Source organism: Hyperolius riggenbachi, chromosome 9 (genome assembly GCF_040937935.1).
Source record: "Hyperolius riggenbachi isolate aHypRig1 chromosome 9, aHypRig1.pri, whole genome shotgun sequence".
NCBI classification, from domain to species: domain Eukaryota; kingdom Metazoa; phylum Chordata; class Amphibia; order Anura; family Hyperoliidae; genus Hyperolius; species Hyperolius riggenbachi.
This window is the reverse complement of record NC_090654.1, coordinates 25259481-25280272: the sequence shown is the minus strand read 5'-3', so window position 1 is coordinate 25280272 and position 20792 is coordinate 25259481. Positions and strand designations below refer to the sequence as shown.

The following is a 20792-nucleotide window of genomic DNA, read 5'->3' as shown; positions in this document are numbered from 1 at the left end:
GAAACAAGGTGAAACACTTGCATCATGCGCAGAAATTACAGGGGCAGCATTTTTGTACTGTGAGCGGGGTGAAGAGGTCATCATTTGGGAAAAGCAGCTTGTTGTGCTGTGTGACAGTGAGTGAGGAGGGGGAGGAAGGAGAGCAGCGGTGTTTCATTGAAATAAATAAATCAGAGTAAATTGTCAAATTCTGTGCAATCATTTAAAATCTAGGGGGGGGGGGGGGGAGGAGATGGTCGGGCATCCTCACAAGTTTGCCTCAGGCAGCAAGAAGTCTAGGACCAGCCCTGTAGCTATATATACTGTAAATATATTTCCTAATTTTTGGTTGTTATTGCTCATGCATCATGGTCTAATTTAGCAGAACGTGTCTTGCTCTCAGTCCAATGTTTTGCCTGGCACACACCATGCAATTTCCCATCAGATAGATGGGTCGAAACAATTATTTCCAACAGGTCCAATCTGATTTCCGATTGTTTTTTTCGGATCTATTTTGTATAGAAGTGATCCGATCGGAAAGGCTATAATCGATTGGGCCTGTCTATCTGATGGGAAATTGCGCATGGTGTGTACCAGGCATTAGACTCGGGTTTTTGTGCTCTATGTACTATGCTGTCAGTATCTTTGTGGTTTGCACATTCTTGTTTGTGTTCAGTTGCCAGAAGGAAATATACTGTTTACATCCCATCCTCCATGAATCATTGTGTAATGATAATGAATCATGACTTGGGTGTGCCTCTGAAATCCAGTCTTATTACGTTACTGTTCTCTGGTTTTCAGATGACAGCTGAGAACAGAATGTTTTTTCGTTGGCTACTGTTAGCAGATTATTTTTTCGATGTTCCACTTTCTGGTCTGGATTTAGAGCAGTGTCCTGATAAGTGAAATGATGCAAGTTAGTTACATAGCTCCCAACTGTCCCTTTTTGGGAGGGACTGACCCTCTTTTGGAGCCCTGTCCCTCTTTCACCCTCATTTGTCCCTCTTTCAGGACTGTGTCCCTCTTTCTATGTAAATATATAGATTTCTATACTAAAAATGTGTTTGATTGACTCTAAACTTTATTCCCATCCTTTAAATTGATATATTACTAATTTTAAAATGTTACTATGAATGAAAATGAACCAGGATAGGAAGCACCAGTGTGGTTTGAATTATAAAACAACACATTTTTCTTATGAAATCTTTATGGTATGTGTGACTAGAGGTGTGGTGAGGGCGTGGCCAGGGGTGTGGCAGGGGCATGGCTTAAGTGTCCTTTTTTTCTCATCTCAAAAAAATTGGGAGGTATGTAGTTATAACATGGTGGGCCATATGCAAGTCACCTTATTCCCGTAAGGCTGGGTGCACACATAACATAACATGAAAGGCTGAGTTTTATGTCATGTTTTCATTTTATGTTGTGTGCGCTTTTTTTGCGCTTTTTTGCTGCGTTCACGTTTTTTTTAATTGCAAATGCGTTTTCAAGCATTTTGCGTGCGTTTTCATGTGTTTGCGGTTCGTATATACAAAAAGCATATGCGTTTTCGTGCATTTTTATATTTGCATCTATGCAAATCACTAGAAATAACAACAGGAAGTGGAAATACAGCACAAAATTTATGAGGGGGGGGGGGGGGGACAGATATAAAAAAAAGTGTGGAAAACACATGAAAAACGCATATCACTGCTCTTCCCTTTGACTTTCATTATATGCGGTTTTTATTTGTTTTTTAATAGTTTTTTAATAGTATGCAACAAAACCTACGTTTTCAAAAACGCATGTGTGCACCTACCCTAAGTTTCCTCCTAGGTGATAATTTCGAACTTGTAATTAAAATGCCTTCTAAACCACCAGCAAGCAAAATACTCAAAATAATATTGACAGTACTTTCTCACCTACTTTTTGGTACTTTTTCCATATTGCAAAGTCTGTATCTAAATTGAAAGATGAAAAATTATCTCCTTGGAGAAAAAACTCAGGGGAAAAAGTTAATGGCATATGGCCTGGTATGTCCACTGAATAGGATATACTACTTATGAGGTGGGGTATAATGTGGGGTCAGAGTCTAAATGGAGACTGCCTATGGGGCAGAGCTGGATCATCCCCAAGGCAACTAAGGCTGTTGCCTAGGGCCTGGAGAGAGAGACTAAGGGCCCAGTTGATACTAGTTCCCACCAAATCTTACCAAAATAAATGAACAAATACCCACGTGGCCATTACAGGTGAGCCAAAGTTGTAACTTGCCTAGGGCCCCATTTCACCATCTCTGCTATGGGGTTAATACAGAGGCCAGTGGCTTCAATTCTGGTAGCTAGGTTTTTTGTTTTGTTTTTTTTGGTAGGTAATACATTTTTGTAGGTAAAATACCTCATGAGGTATTCTCCTCTTTTTTTTTTTTTTTAGCAATTCTGAAAGATTTTTCTCAATTTCCAAACATGAGGGAAAACATGAGGTAAAACATGAGGGAAAACATGAGGTAAAACATGAGGTATTTCAGAGGTAAGCATGCAGTAAATAAATTATAGTAGTCTTTAATTGTCTTCCATAAGTTAGGATAGTCTTTGGTAGATGTTTTTTTTTGAGGGGGGAGGTGTATTTGATTATGTAGCAACCTATGAAAAGTATATTTATAGGCATCCCTTACAGAAAAAAATAAAAATTTATTTTATTTCTACTATTCTTTTCTATTACACAGCCTGAATAGGAGCGACATTAAATCAGCAATAGGAACTTTACTAAAAACTGCAAAATGCATACAAATGGACTTTACCTCCAGGTACAGGCAGGTCTTAAAAGATTATGTGCTAACATGCTCCCTAATTTCCGTGAGAATACCTATTTTCTGTACATTACCTCATTAGGTAAAACATGACTAAAGCCTACCAGAATTTCTAAATGTCATTACCTCATGAGGTAAATTACCTCACATGAGGTAATTTGTTTGATAACCCTACCAGAATTGAGGCCAATGTGTTCTCCTCACAGAATTACAGTGGGCTCTCTGCTTCGAGCTGTGATTGGACACCCAGTCACATGGTGCTATCAGAAGATGATTGAGGACAGTACTGGTACATACCGGGAATAGCAGGACAGGCCGGTGCAGATGAATGTGTTAAACGCAGCGATAGGCACGTAATAGCGATGCAGCACGCCATTTACCCAGCGATCTGGCACCACGTAGGCCCCGTAGGTGAAGGCACAACCTGCAGAGAAAGAACACAGATTAATCTCATCTATTCCCTCAGTCAAGCATCTTTAAATGTACTGGTTAAAGGACAACTGAATCCAGAGGGATACAGAGGCTGCCATCTTTATTTGCTTTTAAGCAGTACCAGTTGCCTGGCTATCCTGCTGATCCTCTGCCTCTAATACATTTAGCCACAGCCCCTGAACAGGCATGCAGCAGATCAGATGTTTCTGACATTATTGTCAGATCTGACAGGATTAGCTGTATGCTTGTTTCTGGCGTGATTCAGACACTATTGCAGCCAAATAAACCAGCAGGGCTGCCAGGCAACTGGTATTGTTTAATAGGAAAATATGACAGCCTCCATATTCTTCTCACTTCAGTTGTCCTTTACAGGCTCTGCGGTTGACACAGACCAGGTTCAGATCTCGGCTCTTCGGCCTAGTGCACACCGGAGCGTTTCCGCCGCGGTTTGCGATCTGCTTGCGGGTGCGGATCCGCTAGGGTAGTGTATTTCAATGGGCTGGTGCACACCAGAGCGGGAGGCGTGTTGCAGAAACGCATACTCCCGGGCTGCTGCAGATGCTGCAGCGTTTTTGCCTCAATGTTAAGTATAGGAAAACCGCAAACCGCTCTGAAAAACGGCACTTCAGAGCGGTTTGCCAGGCGTTTTTTGTTACAGAAGCTGTTCAGTAACAGCTTTTTACTGTAACAATACATGAACTCTACTACACCAAAACCGCTACACAAAACCGCAAAACGCTAGCTGAAACGCTACAGAAAAATAAGAAAAAGCGTTTCAAAATCTGCTAGCATTTTGCGTATCTGCTAGCGGTTTTTGGTGTGCACCAGGCCTTCCTGTACTCAGTGAGGAGAACTTGGGCAAGACTCCCTAATACTGCTACTGCCTATAGAGAGTGCCCTAGTGACCGCAGCTCTGGGGCTTTGAGTCTTCCAGGAGAAAAGTACAATATAAATGCTCTGTGTGTTGTTACTTCACCCAGTTTGGTCAGACACATTTGTAAGAAGTTGTACTGAGCCTGTGACAATTCTTCCAGTACAGATTAATCTACTGCAACTGTACTTGGACCTCTCTTTCACAATATACACAGGATCAAAGCTGGTACTGAGAATCCCACCCAACATACAGGACACGAGAAGTGTTACTGTGCAGCCTGCATACATACAGAATAAGAGCAGATACTGAGAATTACACCTGGCATACAGGACAAGAGAAGTGTTACTGTGCAACATCCATACATACAGAATAGGAGCAGATACTGAGAATTACACACATCATACAGTACAAGACAAGTGTTACTGAGCAGCGTCCATACATACAGAATAAGAGCAGATACTGAGAATCACACCCAGCATACAGGACAAGAGAAGTGTTACTGTGCAGTGCCCATACATACATAATAAGAGCAGATACTGAGAATCACACCCAGTATACAGGACAAGAGAAGTGCTACTGTGCAGTGTCCATACATACAGAATAAGAACAGATACTGAGAATCACACCCAGCATACAGGACAAGAGAAGTGTTACTGTGCAGTGCCCATACATACATAATAAGAGCAGATACTGAGAATTACACACAGTATACAGGACAAGAGAAGTGCTACTGTGCAGTGTCCATACATACAGAATAAGAGCAGATACTGAGAATTACACCCAGCATACAGGACAAGACAAGTGTTACTGTGCAGTGTCCATACATACAGAATAAGAGCTGATACTGAGAATTACACCCGGCATACAGGACAAGAGAAGTGTTACTGTGCAGTGTCCATACATACAGAATAAGAGCAGATACTGAGAATTACACTCAGCATACAGGACAAGAGAAGTGTTACTTGACAGTGTCCATACAGACAGAATAAGAGCAGATACTGAGAATTACACCCAGCATAGAGGACAAGAGAAGTGTTACTGTGCAGTGTCCATACATACAGAATAAGAGCAGATACTGAGAATTACACTCAGCATACAGGACAAGAGAAGTGTTACTGTGCAGTGTCCATACATACAGAATAAGAGCAGATACTGAGAGATACACCCAGCATACAGGACAAGAGAAGTGTTACTGTGCAGCCTCCATACATACAGAATAATAGCAGATACTGAGAATTACACCCAGCATACAGGACAAGAGAAGTGTTACTTGACAGTGTCCATACATACATAATAAGAGCAGATACTGAGAATTACACTCAGCATACAGGACAAGAGAAGTGTTACTGTGCAGTGTCCATACATACAGAATAAGAGCAGATACTGAGAGTTACACCCAGCATACAGGACAAGAGAAGTGTTACTGTGCAGCCTCCATACATACAGAATAATAGCAGATACTGAGAATTACACCCAGCATACAGGACAAGAGAAGTGTTACTTGACAGTGTCCATACATACAGAATAAGAGCAGATACTGAGAATTACACCCAGCATAGAGGACAAGAGAAGTGTTACTGTGCAGTGTCCATACATACAGAATAAGAGCAGATACTGAGAATTACACCCAGCATACAGGACAAGCGAAGTGCTACTGTGCAGTGTCCATACATACAGAATAAAAGCAGATACTGAGAATTACACCCAGCATAGAGGACAAGAGAAGTGTTACTGTGCTTTACCCATACATACAGAATAAGAGCTGATACTGAGAATTACACCCGGCATACAAGACAAGAGAAGTGTTACTGTGCAGTGCCCATACATACAGAATAAGAGCAGATACTGAGAATTACACCCAGCATAGAGGACAAGAGAAGTGTTACTGTGCTTTACCCATACATACAGAATAAGAGCTGATACTGAGAATTACAGCCAGCATACAGGACAAGAGAAGTGCTACTCTGTAGTGTCCATACATACATACAGGACAAGAGAAGTGTTACTGTGCAGTGTCCATACATACAGAGAGCCGGTACTGAGAATAACACCCAGCATAATGTACTGGAAAATGGATTCAATGAATCTTTTAATGATACTATCATCCATTGTGTTTTAGAAATTCCATTTTATATACGGTTATAAAAATACTCTGAAAGAATCTTGAGGTTTATGTTCTGCAGAAATGGTGTCTAGGAAAAGAGGAACAAACAGTGGAAAAAAACTAGAAACCTTCTGAACTAAGCGAGACCTGGTGACATTTACGTAACTGAAATAGAAGATTTGTGGTCTTTCACTTCTGCAAATGAAAATGGATAAACAACTGGAATGAAGAGAGACAGTCTAAGAACAACCATTTGATGTCTGATTGGATATTCATATGACACAACATTTGACTGAACGCTAACTCATTACTTACATTTTTTTAATATAATTACCACTGATTTTTATAATTGGACTAACATGCTTAAACAGCTGTGAAATATATATATATACCAGAATCATATGCTTCAGGGCGACAACAATTAAAGGGCAACAAGAGGTGCCTCCCCTCTGCGAATGACCCTCTCCTTGCACTCCCCCTCCCTAGATGCGCGGCACCGCTTCACTCACCTGCTCTCAGTGTTCCAGTGATGGGATCTCCATCCACCCATCCAGTGTCCTGTATCCATGGCTACAGCGGTGTCTCATGTGACCTGTTACGTGCTGCCAGGTCACATGTGGTACCGCTGTAGCCAGAGAGGAAGCAGGATGTGTGGCTGGTGATCCCATCGCTAATCTGCTGAGAGCGGGTGAGTGATGCGGCGCTGGTGCAGCACATACCCGGCATCCTGGGGATCAGATGATGCGGGCCAGCAGGGGAGGAGATGCTATGGGAGGAGGTGCAGCACATACCCGGCATCCTGTGGATCAGATGCTGCGGGCCAGCAGGGAGGAGATGCTATGGGAGGAGGTGCAGCACATACCCAGCATCCTGGGGATCAGATGCTGCGGGCCAGCAGGGGAGGAGATGCTATGGGAGGAGGTGCAGCACATACCCGGCATCCTGGGGATCAGATGCTGCGGGCCATCAGCGAGGAGATGCTATGGGAGGAGGTGCAGCACATACCCAGCATCCTGGGGATCAGATGCTGCGGGCCAGCAGGGAGGAGATGCTATGGGAGGAGGTGCAGCACATACCCGGCATCCTGGGGGTCAGATGCTGTGGGCCAGCAGGGAGGAGATGCTATGGGAGGAGGTGCAGCACATACCCGGCTTCCTGGGGGTCAGATGCTGCGGGCCAGCAGGGAGGAGATGCTATGGGAGGAGGTGCAGCACATACCCGGCATCCTGGGGATCAGATGCTGCGGGCCAGCAGGGGAGGAGATGCTATGGGAGGAGGTGCAGCACATACCTGGCATCCTGTGGATTAGATGCTGCGGGCCAGCAGGGAAGAGATGCTATGAGAGGAGGTGCAGCACATACCCGGCATCCTGGGGATCAGATGCTGCGGGCCAGCAGGGAGGAGATGGTATGGGAGGAGGTGCAGCACGTACCCGGCATCCTGGGGATCAGATGCTGCGGACCAGCAGGGAGGAGATGCTATGGGAGAAGGTGCAGCACATACCCGGCATCCTGGGGATTAGATGCTGCGGGCCAGCAGGGAGGAGATGCTATGGGAGGAGGTGCAGCACATACCCGACATCCTGGGGATCAGATGCTGCGGGCCAGCAGGGAGGAGATGCAGCATATACCCGGCATCCTGGGGATTAGATGCTGCGGACGAGCAGGGAGGAGATGCTATGGGAGGAGGTACAGCACATACCCGGCATCCTGGGGATCAGATGCTGCAGGCCAGCAGGGAGGAGATGCTATGGGAGGAGGTGCAGCATATACCCGGCATCCTGGGGATCAGATGCTGCGGGCCAGCAGGGAGGAGATGCTATGGGAGGAGGTGCAGCACATACCCGGCATCCTGGGGATCAGATGCTGCAGGCCAGCAGGGAGGAGATGCTATGGGAAGAGGTGCAGCACATACCCGGCATCCTGGGGATCAGATGCTGCGGCCAGCAGGGAGGAGATGCTATGGGAGGAGGTGCAGCACATACCCGGCATCCTGGGGATCAGATGCTGCGGCCAGCAGGGAGGAGATGCTATGGGAGGAGGTGCAGCACATACCTGGCATCCTGGGGATCAGATGCTGCGGGCCAGCAGGGAGGACTTGCTATGGGAGCAGGTGCAGCACATACCCACCATCCTGGGGATCAGATGCTGCGGGCCAGCAGGGAGGAGATGCTATGGGAGGAGGTGCAGCACATACCCGCCATCCTGGGGATCAGATGCTGCAGGCCAGCAGGGAGGAGATGCTATGGGAGGAGGTGCAGCACATACCCGGCATCCTGGGGATCATAAGCTGCAGGCCAGCAGGGAGGAGATGGTATGGGAGGAGGTGCAGCATGTACCCGGCATCCTGGGGATCAGAGGCTGCGGGCCAGCAAGGAGATGGTATGGGAGGAGGTGCAGCATATACCCGGCATCCTGGGGATCAGATGCTGCGGGCCAGCAGGGAGGAGATGCTATGGGAGGAGGTGCAGCACATACCCGGCATCCTGGGGATCAGATGCTGCGGGCCAGCAGGGAGGAGATGCTATGGGAGGAGGTGCAGCACATACCCAGCATCCTGGGGATCAGATGCTGCGGGCCAGCAGGGAGGAGATGCTATGGGAGGAGGTGCAGCACATACCCGCCATCCTGGGGATCAGATGCTGCGGGCCATCAGCGAGGAGATGCTATGGGAGGAGGTGCAGCACATACCCGGCATCCTGGGGATCAGATGCTGCGGGCCAGCAGGGAGGAGATGGTATGGGAGGAGGTGCAGCACATACCCGCCATCCTGGGGATCAGATGCTGCGGGCCAGCAGGGAGGAGATGCTATGGGAGGAGGTGCAGCACATACCCGCCATCCTGGGGATCAGATGCTGCGGGCCAGCAGGGAGGAGATGCTATGGGAGGAGGTGCAGCACATACCCGCCATCCTGGGGATCAGATGCTGCGGGCCAGCAGGGAGGAGATGCAGAGGGAGGTAAGTGTAGTGCCAGTGCCTGCAATGCACAGCCCAATGTGTCTCTCCTCTACAGTCTGGCATTGCACACACATGCCGGGAGTATCATTGTACATTGACAATGCTGGCTACATTAGAGATAGTGTTTCCCTCCGGCACCTACCCAGGCTGTAGAGGCTGAGGGCGCCGTAGTCCAGGAAGTAGCAGATGTGGCGGGCGTGGGCGGACATACTACTGAAGGTGTGGGCGAAGGCGGAGGTGAAGGGGTACAGGCAGATCAGCATCATGTAAACCAGAAGTGGCCAATTGTATGGGTCCCCTATAAAGTCCACTGTGTAGGAGAGCAGGAGGAACCTCCAGAGGAAATACCTGGACATATAAGAACAGGAAAAGCACTGGTTACCATCCAGCGAGTTTTATTCCACATAAGGGGCTTCATTTACTAAACCGTGATAACTCAAATATCACTCCTTATCAAAGATATCACACCTTATCAAAGATATCACACCTTATCAAAGATATCTCACCTTATCAAAGATATCTCACCTTATCAAAGATATCACACCTTATCAAAGATATCTCACCTTATCAAAGATATCACACCTTATCAAAGATATCACACCTTATCAAAGATATCTCACCTTATCAAAGATATCTCACCTTATCAAAGATATCTCACCTTATCAAAGTTGACCAGCCTTATCAGAGTAGCATAGTGAGGGTTACAAACGTATGCCTGCTAATTGGCAATAGCACTCGTCCTGCCCTGAGCCCCTGCAGGTTCGTAGTGCTCGCTATGCTACTCTGATAAGGCGTGTTAACTTTGATAAGGTGTGATATCTTTGATAAGGTGTGATCTTTGAGTTATCACGGTTTAGTGAAACAAGCCCTACATACAGTACTTCAACAGAAAGGAAAAATGTACTTATAAATGTTACAATTTATATCACATTAATACGATGGCCACAGCAATGTTTATATTTCTTTTCAATTCAAGAATTACAATCAATTTTTCTGATTGATTGTAACATTTGAAAAATCTGACCAATGTGCCACACACATAAACGACTGGAAACTCTGAAAAATGGCTCGAGTCTTTAAATCAAGAATTTGACAATCTACCCTACACCATTCAAGCTTCATAAAGCTCGATCAGAATAATCAACCCCAATTTACCTTTATCGCAAAAAAACAAAAACAAAACAAAACACAAAATAAGAAAAAAGCAATAAGAAAAAAAAGCTTTTCGATTTTTCTGTACAACCGATTGTTTTTATCAAATTGCTGTAAAATTGGATAATTTTATTGTGTGGAGTGTGGCTGCCTTTCATGACATAATCCTACCACTTTTATCTAATAGGAAAGACTACATCTTGTAGGCTGAAGACAAATTAAGTAAGATTGTACAATCAAGAATGCATCATTGATTGTCAAGGAGTTGTCAAGCATAATATGCTGCCCCCTGTTATACTTACCCGGGGCAGAGGCCGACCTCCTCTACTGCGCCTGTGCGAGGACGACCTCGAGGTTGGCCTCTGCACTGGCAGGGACCCCGGGCCGACGGCTGTGAGCGGAGATGCTGCATGGGACATGTCGGCTGCAAGGGGCTGGGGCTGGGCAGAGGTGAGAGAGGCTCCAGCCTCAGGGCGCAGTGTACGATGGGGCGCACAACTCACGCTATCATTCCCCTATTGTGTTTGAAGCAGAGAGAAATAAGAAAAGGGGCAGTAACTGCAAATCAGATAACTAGAGATTAAGGTGTTGGGGGCCCTGGGGAGCCTCTTAGTCTAATAGCAATCAGTGTGTGACGGCTGGGGTGGGAGGGATGGGGAGGGGCCTCTTAGTCTAATAGCAATCAGTGTGTGACGGCTGGGGTGGGAGAGATGGGGGGGGGGGGGGGTGCACTTTGGTGTCTCAGCCTTGGGTGCTGGAGAACCTTGTCCCGGCTCTGGGCTGGAGGAAACCCCAGGTAAGTATATCATGGGGCAGCATATTATGCATGACGACTCTTATAAGTCCAGTTTCACACTTGTTTTTTGCATTGCGGTGGGATGAGATGTTCCTGTCGAGGTCCACCACAACGTAAAAAATGAGAAACATATGACCCTGTGGCAGAGACCACCATCATCATATGCATAGCGCCGGCCCCCGCTCAGTGATGTACTTCCTGCTGGACAGGAAGTGCATCACCGTGATTCCCGCCGGTCCGCGCATGCGCGCTGCACAGTGCCTCATCGTTCACATTTACTGCATCTTTCATTGACTTCTATTACCCCAAGCACCGTGCGTGAAAATGTACGTCAAGTGCGTTCACGTTCCCTCCAAAGTTTTCTCCTAGGTGATATTTTTCAATAAAATGCCCTTTAAGTCACCTACATAAAAATACTTTTTCAGTTGCAGAGTGCTTTAAATGGAAGATGTAAAATTACTTCCCAGGAAAAATCATTTGAAGAAAACGTGAATTGAATAATGGCCATATATTGTTATGTGTGTGTGCTCAACTCTCCTGTTTCAATATCCCTCCCCCACGCAAGCGTCCCTTTAGTAAATGTACCCTAAGCCTATGCCTCCTTGCCTCACCATGTTGGCAGGAAATGGGTCCAGATGTTCACAGTTTCATTGGTCATTTGGAAGGAGCTGAGCAGGCAGTCCAGAGCGGAGCTCTTCGGGTGACGGTACCCCGACATGATGCCATCTTCCCAGAAGACCTGAGGGCGGGTATGAAACAGGTTATTGATAGCAAAGATTCTGTATTGTGTACGTAAAGGAACACTATCGAGTAACATGTTTTTTTCAATTGAGATAGGAATAGTTTGGGAAGTGCTGTTAAGTACGGTTATATACATTTGAATGCTTATCGCTTTGTTTACTATTATAAAATTCCTTTCACACTTTAGTGTCACCAAATCTGACAGACTACATCTGTTAACCCTGTGTGTGTGAGAAGCTTTCTCACTGGCAGCTGCCTTTCTCTGAGAGCTGAGGAAATGTATCTTATGTGCAACATAAACATTTCTAATAGTATGTGAAACCTGACACCAGAGCCATTGCATATAACTCTGCTTCAATATTACACTGTTCTTAGCATGTCAGACTGCAGAGATTCACCTCTGCAAATGAGACATTCCAAACGTAGCTAAAATCTACACACAACAAATTACAGATTTTGCCTCTGATATTTAACATGAAAAGTAGGAAAATGTTTACACAGCTACATAGACATTATTTGTACATTGTCATTTTAGAACACTTGGTTTGATATTGTTCCTTTAACCATTTCTGCCGCCCGGTCGTGAGGCTCACGTCCGGGCAGCTGCTCTGCTGCGGTGGCGCGATTTGGTGCGCTTCCGCCCTGGGATCAGTGAATGGGAACATGGTTCCCGATCACCGATCCGTGTCCCCCGCAGAAAAACCGAAGCGCTCTTACAAGAGGACCGCGACATGAGATGGATACAGCCGTGCTCAGATGTGACTCCATGGGGGGGCTGCCTGTATAGCACCAGTATGAGTGCTAACAAGAGCTGGCCAATGCAGGCAAGCAGCTGAGAGTTGGTGAATTTAGCTGCCTATTTGATAGAGGCCATACACTGGCAGATAGGCAGATACGACCAACAAATCCCTCTCTGAATAAAATCTGTCACACACTGTCAGAAAACCACAAAAAAAGTAAGGAAGAACATGCATTATCCTTGCAAACTAGCTGCTGTGAGAATTACTCATATATTATTGTTATAACCCTACGGTAGCCTGCAAAGCTCTCCACAGTCTCTACATCTTCTCGCTAGTTTCCAGATACCAATCCAATCGCAATCTCAGATCTGTTCTGCACATGACCTTCTTTTGTCCTCTTTGCATTCATGTGTACAAGATTTCTCACGTGCCTTCACACCTCCTTGGAATGCCCTTCCACAACACACAGGCCCGGATTTACACCACTGGAGCCTATAGGCACAAATTTCCTAGCACCCTAGACTTCGCTCTCTATGATCCGGCAAACCCTTATCGAACCGCACTGTTTACTTCCCTTGCCCATGGCCGGATTTCTGGCAAGGCCACATAGGCCATGGCCTAGGGCACCAGATAAACAAGGGGCAAAAAGTGGGCATTATTTGCAGGGCATTATTTGCAAGTGTCCAAACAAATGAAAGTGGTCAGGATGGCTGCACTATTAGTACCAGCTGGCACCTGCCTGTGCTGTGCTACAGGCAGCTGCAGTCCGTTAACCAAACGTTTGTGAACAGTGTGTGACTAGCAAAAAGCCAGACCTTGTCCAATGACATAGCAGCAGCTCCAGGCAGTTACAGAAGGCCGGGTCCCACGCACTTGGTGTGGGGGATGAAAGGACCAGGGGCAGCACCAGCAAATAGTACAGAATACAGAAGGCAGCCTCTCACAGTACCCATTTCTTAATTATTGATTGGCCAGCGCTGTTACCCTGGAGACAGCAGTGGGTACAGGACTCACTTTTACGTGTTGCTGACCCCACCCAATGTCCAATTGTGAGCCACTTTTGACTATGTGTGTGTGGTGGACGGCTCCCACCACGCCCATCACCTGTAGATCGCTTGATTGACCAGTTCCCCCGTGTGACATGATTGATTCACTTCACGTTGCCATGGAGACCTCGGCACTAGCACCAATAGTGGACACCATCGGCTCAAAATTTTTTGGATGGGTGTGTGTGGAGAGAGGTGGTAGGATACGGTTTCGGTGGGGGCGGCTGGTAATAGTCGGCCTTGGGCGGTAAGAAGTACAAATCCGGCCCTGCCCTTGCCCATCATATGCAGCTACAGATGCCCCTTAATACTGAGGGTACCTTTGGCTACCTGATGCTAAGCAGCTAGTGATGCCCTCGACTGAAGGGAGGACTGGTCAGTGGAATGCCAACCTCTCATTTACACTCTCATCAGGACTCTGCATAGGTAAGGAGGGAGGGAGGCACTCGGGAAGGGGATTAAGACCCCTTTCCATCATCAGGCGCCTGTAGGCACATACCTACACTGCCTTATGGTAAATCTGGCCCTGAAAACACATCCGTCACTCTCCAACCTTTGATATCTTTAAATGCTCCCTCAAAACTCACTTTTTGTGACAAGCATATGCTCTACTCAGGCCCGGATTTATCTCACAGGAGCCTATAGACACAGATGTCCTGGCACCTTGGACTTTGCCCTACATGAACCTACAATCCCCCCCTCCCCCCCCCCCAAACAGAACCGCAACTGTGCTGGCTGTCCCAGATGTCACTTCTCCCCTATTTTCCTTGCCTGTTATAGGGAGCTACAGGTGCCCCTTAGTATTAGGTAGTCATAAGTACACTCAATATTAAGTAGCTCGAGGTTTCCCTAAGTATTAGGTAGCTAGAGGAACTTTAGCATTAAGAAGCTAGTGGTGTCCCTGACTGAATGGAGATCTGGTCAGTGGATTTCCGATAGCAGGGTGAGTAACCTCTTATTTACACTCTCAACAGGATTCTGCATAGGGAAGGAGGGAGGGAGGCGCTCTGGGAGGGAAGTTAGCTGCCTTTCCATCATCAGGCGCCTGTAGACAGGTGCCTACAGTGCCTTATGGGAAATCCAGCCCTGGCTCTACCTTAGGCTCTACCTCCTTTGGCCTCTGGCCAAGTTGTACTCCTATTAGATAATCTGAGAACGCACTGCCTCCAGGCATGATTATTGTATACTACCCCACCTATTCCTTTAGATTGTAAGCTTGCAAGGGCAGGGCTCTCTCCCCCTTTTGTGTCTTGGAATTTTATACATCTTATTCATCATGTTACCTTTGTCACTGTCATTACCAATTCTGTATTTTGTAGCAATACTGTATTTTGTATATTGGTGTACACTATTGTCTGTATTATTATGTACCCCATGTTTGTTTCTTACTTTGTACAACAACATGGAATATGTTGGCGCTTTATAACAAAATGATAATAATAATAATATAATGGGCTTGATCCACAAAGCGGTGCTAACCCAGTTACTTTGGGCGTGCTAACCAGGGTGCGCATCGTTTTGTAAATTAAGATCGCGCGCAAAGTCCCGCGCGAAAAACATTGCACGCGCAGTGCGGTGCACGTAAAACGTTGCATCGTGGTGCAACTAAAATGGCGCACCCGATGCGCCTATAAGGTCGCATTGCGTACGAACTTAACGTCGCACCATACGCTGTTAAGGTCACACCCAATGTGACCTTATAGGCGCCATTTTCATCTCACTGTGAGGCAATGTTTCGCGCGCACCGCGCTGTGCGCACGCAATTTTTTGCGCATGGGACTTTGCTAATTATCACGCGAGATTAGGTTTTGGGCGTGATAAGTGGCTTTTCACAAGCGTGCTAACAGTTAGCACCGCTTTGTGAATCAGGTCCAATGTGTGATGACACAGAGAAAAAAATTATTTCATAGCTCAATGTGTAGGTGATGCGCAACCCGGGTGTTTCCTGTTTCCAATGGTTACCATCTAAACACATAGAACACATATTGCCAGATCACTGCCAGACAGGAAAACAAGTCAGAAAAGAGGAACATCAGCAGCATGTCATGGCGAAACGGTCCCTGCATCCACTAAGCTTTGCATCTAATAGTGGTCAATAAGATGAAGAATGTCTACATTTCATAGCAGTTTTGGCAGCAGTTCTCACTGTCTCCTATTCCAATACCTACTCCTCTCCACCCCTGCTGTCTGTTGGGGTACCACAAGGCTCCATCCTTGGACCTCTTCTGTTCTCCATTTACACTCATGGCCTAGGACAATTAATAAGGTAGTTTAGTTTTCAATATCACCTCTATGCTGATTGCCAACCAAATCTCTTTTTCTCCCCCGACCTCTCCACACTATTATCTCAAGTCCCCGACTGTCTATCTGCTGTCTCTACATTCATGTCATCCAGTTTCCTTAAACCTAACGTGAACAAAATAGAGATTACGATATTTCCACCTTCTCTCTCTGCTCCCCCACCTATAGTGACCATCAGTGTAGAAAATAACCCAATAACCATCTTGACTACTGTAAGGACTCACATTTCAACCCGCAGATGGCTGTGCGATCGAAACACAACGCATACGATCGCACGCCATCTGCGGTTGTACTTTAGTGAATGGGTCAGCCGCACAGTTTGCTAAAAAAATGCATGCAGCATACGTTCGCGGACCGCAGTGGTCCGCAATGCATGCAATGTGAACTTCAGACAGTGCAGTCTATGCACTTCTGATATAACAGCTAACGTATGCTGCATGCATGTACATCATAATCATAAACATGAACACAGTATTAATCAATTGCCTGATGAAGCGGGGTCCTACCTGCGAAACGCGTTGCATTTCCCCTGGAATATGTAAATAAATTTGTTCTGCTAAACTTTGTTGGCGTATGTTGTGTCTGTTTGGAGGAGGTAAGTCCACCACTGCTCCCCAACCAAAACCTTCGCACCTCCCAGGAGACCCTCTTGTCTCACGTATCTACGTTCCCCAATATTTGTTTTGTACTATGTGCAACACGACCAAAGATGTTGGCGCTATGTAAATATAAAAATAATAAATATTCACACACCTGAAACAAGCGTGCAGCTAATCCAGTCAGACTTCAGTCAGAGCACCTGATATGCTGCATGCTTGTTCAGGGTCTATGGCTAAAAGTATTAGAGGCAGCAGATCAGCAGCACAGCCAGGCAATATGCATTGTTTAAAAGTAAATATGACAGCCTCCATATCCCTCTCCATTCAAGTGTGCTTTGAACAATACCAGTTACCTGGCTGTCCTGCTGACCATTCTGGCTGCAGCAGTATCTGAATCACTCACATGAAACAAACATGAAGCTGATAGTCAGACTTCAGTCAGATATCTAGCATGCATGTTCAGGGTCTAAGGGGGTAGCAACTTACTCTGAACATCTGATGAACAGTGTGTAAGATGATCGGGGTGGGGGGGAAGGGTGGGAGATAGCCACTTACCTGGGACAGCTGATGTGCACAGTGCAGGAGGGGTGCGGGGGAAGATAGCCACTTACCTGGGACAGCTGATGTGCACAGTGCAGGAGGGGTGCAGGGGAAGATAGCCACTTACCTGGGACAGCTGATGTGCACAGTGCAGGAGGGGTGCGGGGGAAGATAGCCACTTACCTGGGACATCTGATGTGCATGGTGCAGAAGGGGTGCGGGGGAAGATAGCCACTTACCTGGGACATCTGATGTGCACAGTGCAGGAGGGGTGCGGGGGAAGATAGCCACTTACCTGGGACAGCTGATGTGCACAGTGCAGGAGGGGTGCAGGGGAAGATAGCCACTTACCTGGGACAGCTGATGTGCACAGTGCAGAAGGGGTGCGGGGGAAGATAGCCACTTACCTGGGACATCTGATGTGCATGGTGCAGGAGGGGTGCGGGGGAAGATAGCCACTTACCTGGGACATCTGATGTGCACAGTGCAGGAGGGGTGCGGGGGAAGATAACCACTTACCTGGGACATCTGATGAGCACAGTGCAGGAGGGGTGCAGGGGAAGATAGCCACTTACCTGGGACAGCTGATGTGCACAGTGCAGGAGGGGTGCAGGGGAAGATAGCCACTTACCTGGGACATCTGATGTGCACAGTGCAGGAGGGGTGCGGGGGAAGATAGCCACTTACCTGGGACATCTGATGTGCACAGTGCAGGAGGGGTGCGGGGGAAGATAGCCACTTACCTGGGACATCTGATGTGCACAGTGCAGGAGGGGTGCAGGGGAAGATAGCCACTTACCTGGGACATCTGATGTGCACAGTGCAGGAGGGGTGCGGGGGAAGATAGCCACTTACCTGGGACATCTGATGTGCACAGTGCAGGAGGGGTGCGGGGGAAGATAGCCACTTACCTGGGACATCTGATGTGCACAGTGCAGGAGGGGTGCGGGGGAAGATAGCCACTTACCTGGGACATCTGATGTGCATGGTGCAGGAGGGGTGGATATGGGGGGATAGCCACTTACCTGGGACATCTGATGTGCACAGTGCAGGAGGGGTGCAGGGGAAGATAGCCACTTACCTGGGACATCTGATGTGCACAGTGCAGGAGGGGTGTGGGGGAAGATAGCCACTTACCTGGGACATCTGATGTGCATGGTGCAGGAGGGGTGGGTATGGGGGGATAGCCACTTACCTGGGACATCTGATGTGCACAGTGCAGGAGGGGTGCAGGGGGAGACAGCCACTTATCTGGGACATCTGATGTGCATGGTGCAGGAGTATGAGGTGTGTGTGTGGGGGAGAAGTCACTTAGGGGGGGGGGGGGGGGCACCTGATGTGCAGGATGCAGGAGTATGAGGTGTGTGTGTGTGTGTGTGTGGGGGGGGGGGGGGGGGGGAGGGGAAAGCCACTTACCTGGGACATCTGATGTGCATGGTGCAGGAGTATGGGGTGCGGGGGGAGGAAGTCACTGGGGGGGGGGGGAGCCCCTGATGTGCAGGATGCAGGAGTATGGGGTGCAGGGGAATAGCCACTTACCCGGGGCATCTGATGCACGCTCAGGAGCTGGGGAAGCTTGATGGTCAGCATCTTGAGGCGCGGGCGGCCTGTCGCGGGGTCCCCGTCCTCCGAAGCAGCTCCTTCAAAGCCCTAATCCAGGCAGCAGCCCCCCACTGAACATCCGCTCTGCAAAGTCAGGTTAGCACAAAAGGAAGTGAGAGGCAGATAAAAACATTGGAGAGGGACGCGGCAGGGAAGACTCAGGAAGCCGAGACACAGAGAGAGACAGAGAGACACACAACAACAGCGGAGGCTGCCAATGTCAACTCCCAGCCAGCCGTGTGATCCTCCATACGCCTCCCGCTGTCACACACCCAGCGCAGCTTCCAGATGTTCCGCCCGCCCTGATCTCCTGCTACTTCACAGGCACAACCTTCCCACACTTCTGTCTTCAGACGGGAAAAGAAACTTTCTCCAACAGCAGCAACAACACGACTTCTGGCCACGTGAACATTAACCCCAAAACAGCCAGGGTATAAAAAGGGCCAGAAACCAAGTCATTCTTAAAGGGGACCTAAACTGAGAGGGATATGGATGTTTCCTTTTAAACAACACCAGTTGCCTGGCCTTCCTGCTGATCTATTTGGCTGCAGTAGTGGCTGAATCACACACCTGAAACAAGCATGCAGCTAATCCAGTCTGACTTCAGTCAGAGCACCTGATCTGCATGCTTGTTCAGGGGCTGTGGCTGAAAGTATTAGAGACACCGGATCAGCAGGAGAGTCAGGCAACTGGTATTATTTTAAAAGGAAAAATCCATAACCTTCTCAGTTTAGGTTCCCTTTAAAGGGGACCTGAAGTGAGAGGGATATGGAGGCTGACATTGATTTCATTTTAAGCAATACCAGTTGCCTGGCAGCCCTGCTGGTCTATTTGGATGCAGTAGTGTCTGAATCAAAGACCAGGAACAAGCATGCAGCTAATCTTATCAGATCTGACAATAAAGTCAGAAACACCTGATCTGCTGCATGCTTGTTCAGGGGCTATGGGTAAAAGTATAAAGGCTCATACACACATCAGACTATAGTCTTTGGAAAATGAAAGATCACAGACCAATTTGACCCCCTTCCATGTAGTATGAGAGCCATACCTACACAGTCTATTCTATGGAGCTGAACTCCCCATCAGACAGAAATCTTTGCAAGATGCTGCACACAAAGATGCTGTAGACATTCAAAAGATCAGTATCTGCAAAAGATCTGTTCATGCAAAAGATCCGTTCCTGCAAAAGATCCGTTCCTGCAAAATGCATACATAGTCTATGATATCTGCAGATCATCATACACACCTTGTTTAACAGACATTCATCTGCAGATCAGATCCACCAGGATGGATCTTTTGCAGATACTGATCTTTTGTGTCTGTACAGCATCTGTGTGTGCAGCATATTGCACAGATTTCTGTCTGATGGGGAGTTCAGCTCCATAGAATAGACTGTGTAGAGTATGGCTCTCATACTACATGAAGGGTGGTAAGATTGGTCTGTGATCTTTCATTTTCCAAAGACTATAGTCTGATGTGTGTATGAGCCTTTAGAAGCAGAGGATCAGCAGGACAGCCAGGTAACTGGTATTGCTTAAAGGGTAATAAATATGGCAGCCTCCATATCACTCTCACCTCGGGTTCACTTTAAAGGGAACCTGAAGTGAAAGGATGTAGAGGCTGACATATTGATTTAATTTTATACAATGCACATTGCCTGGCTGTCCTGCTTATCCCCTGTCTTTTAGCCATAGACCCTGAGCAAGCATGCAGATTAGATGTTTCTCACTGAAGTCTGACAGAATTTGCCACATGCTTGTTTCAGGTGTCTGATTCAGACTCTGCTGATGCCAGAAAAATCCACAGGACAGCCAGGCATCTGGCATTATTTAAAAGGAAATAAATATGACATCCTCTATATACCTCTCACTTCAGGTGTTGTTTTCTACTGTAAAGAGGAACTGTAGTGAAAATGACATAATAAAATGTCTTTGGGCTCTTTCACACTAGAGGCTGCGGTAGAAAAGGCTAAAACGCTGCCTTTTGCTGTCAGCGTTTGGTGCTTTTTGAAGGCGTTTTTTATGCTTTTCAACGCCAATACATAGCTTTTCCATAGCATTTTCAAAGCATTTTACAGCTCTGAAAACGTCTTTTTTATTGAATTCTGGGGATTTTCAGCGTTGAAACGTTTTAAAAAAGCTGTTGT

General features: G+C 47.1%; 1 protein-coding gene across 4 annotated transcripts in view; it reads right to left on the bottom strand.

The window, feature by feature from the left end:
* The window catches only part of PAQR6 (progestin and adipoQ receptor family member 6), a 54760-nt gene that overhangs the window by 12218 nt on the left and 21750 nt on the right, over positions 1–20792 (bottom strand). For 2 of the 4 annotated variants that reach the window (XM_068252175.1, XM_068252176.1), the window contains exons 2-6: positions 18584–18730; positions 15773–15853; positions 11689–11816; positions 9272–9477; positions 3059–3185 (exon numbers count right to left, since the gene is read on the bottom strand). In XM_068252175.1, the coding sequence (XP_068108276.1) occupies positions 3059–3185; positions 9272–9477; positions 11689–11816; positions 15773–15853; positions 18584–18634 (593 nt within the window). In that variant the 5' untranslated portion in view covers positions 18635–18730. Of the gene's footprint in view, positions 1–3058; positions 3186–9271; positions 9478–11688; positions 11817–15772; positions 15854–18583; positions 18907–20792 lie in introns of those variants that run through there. The other 2 variants (XM_068252174.1, XM_068252177.1) reach the window with 2 other exon arrangements.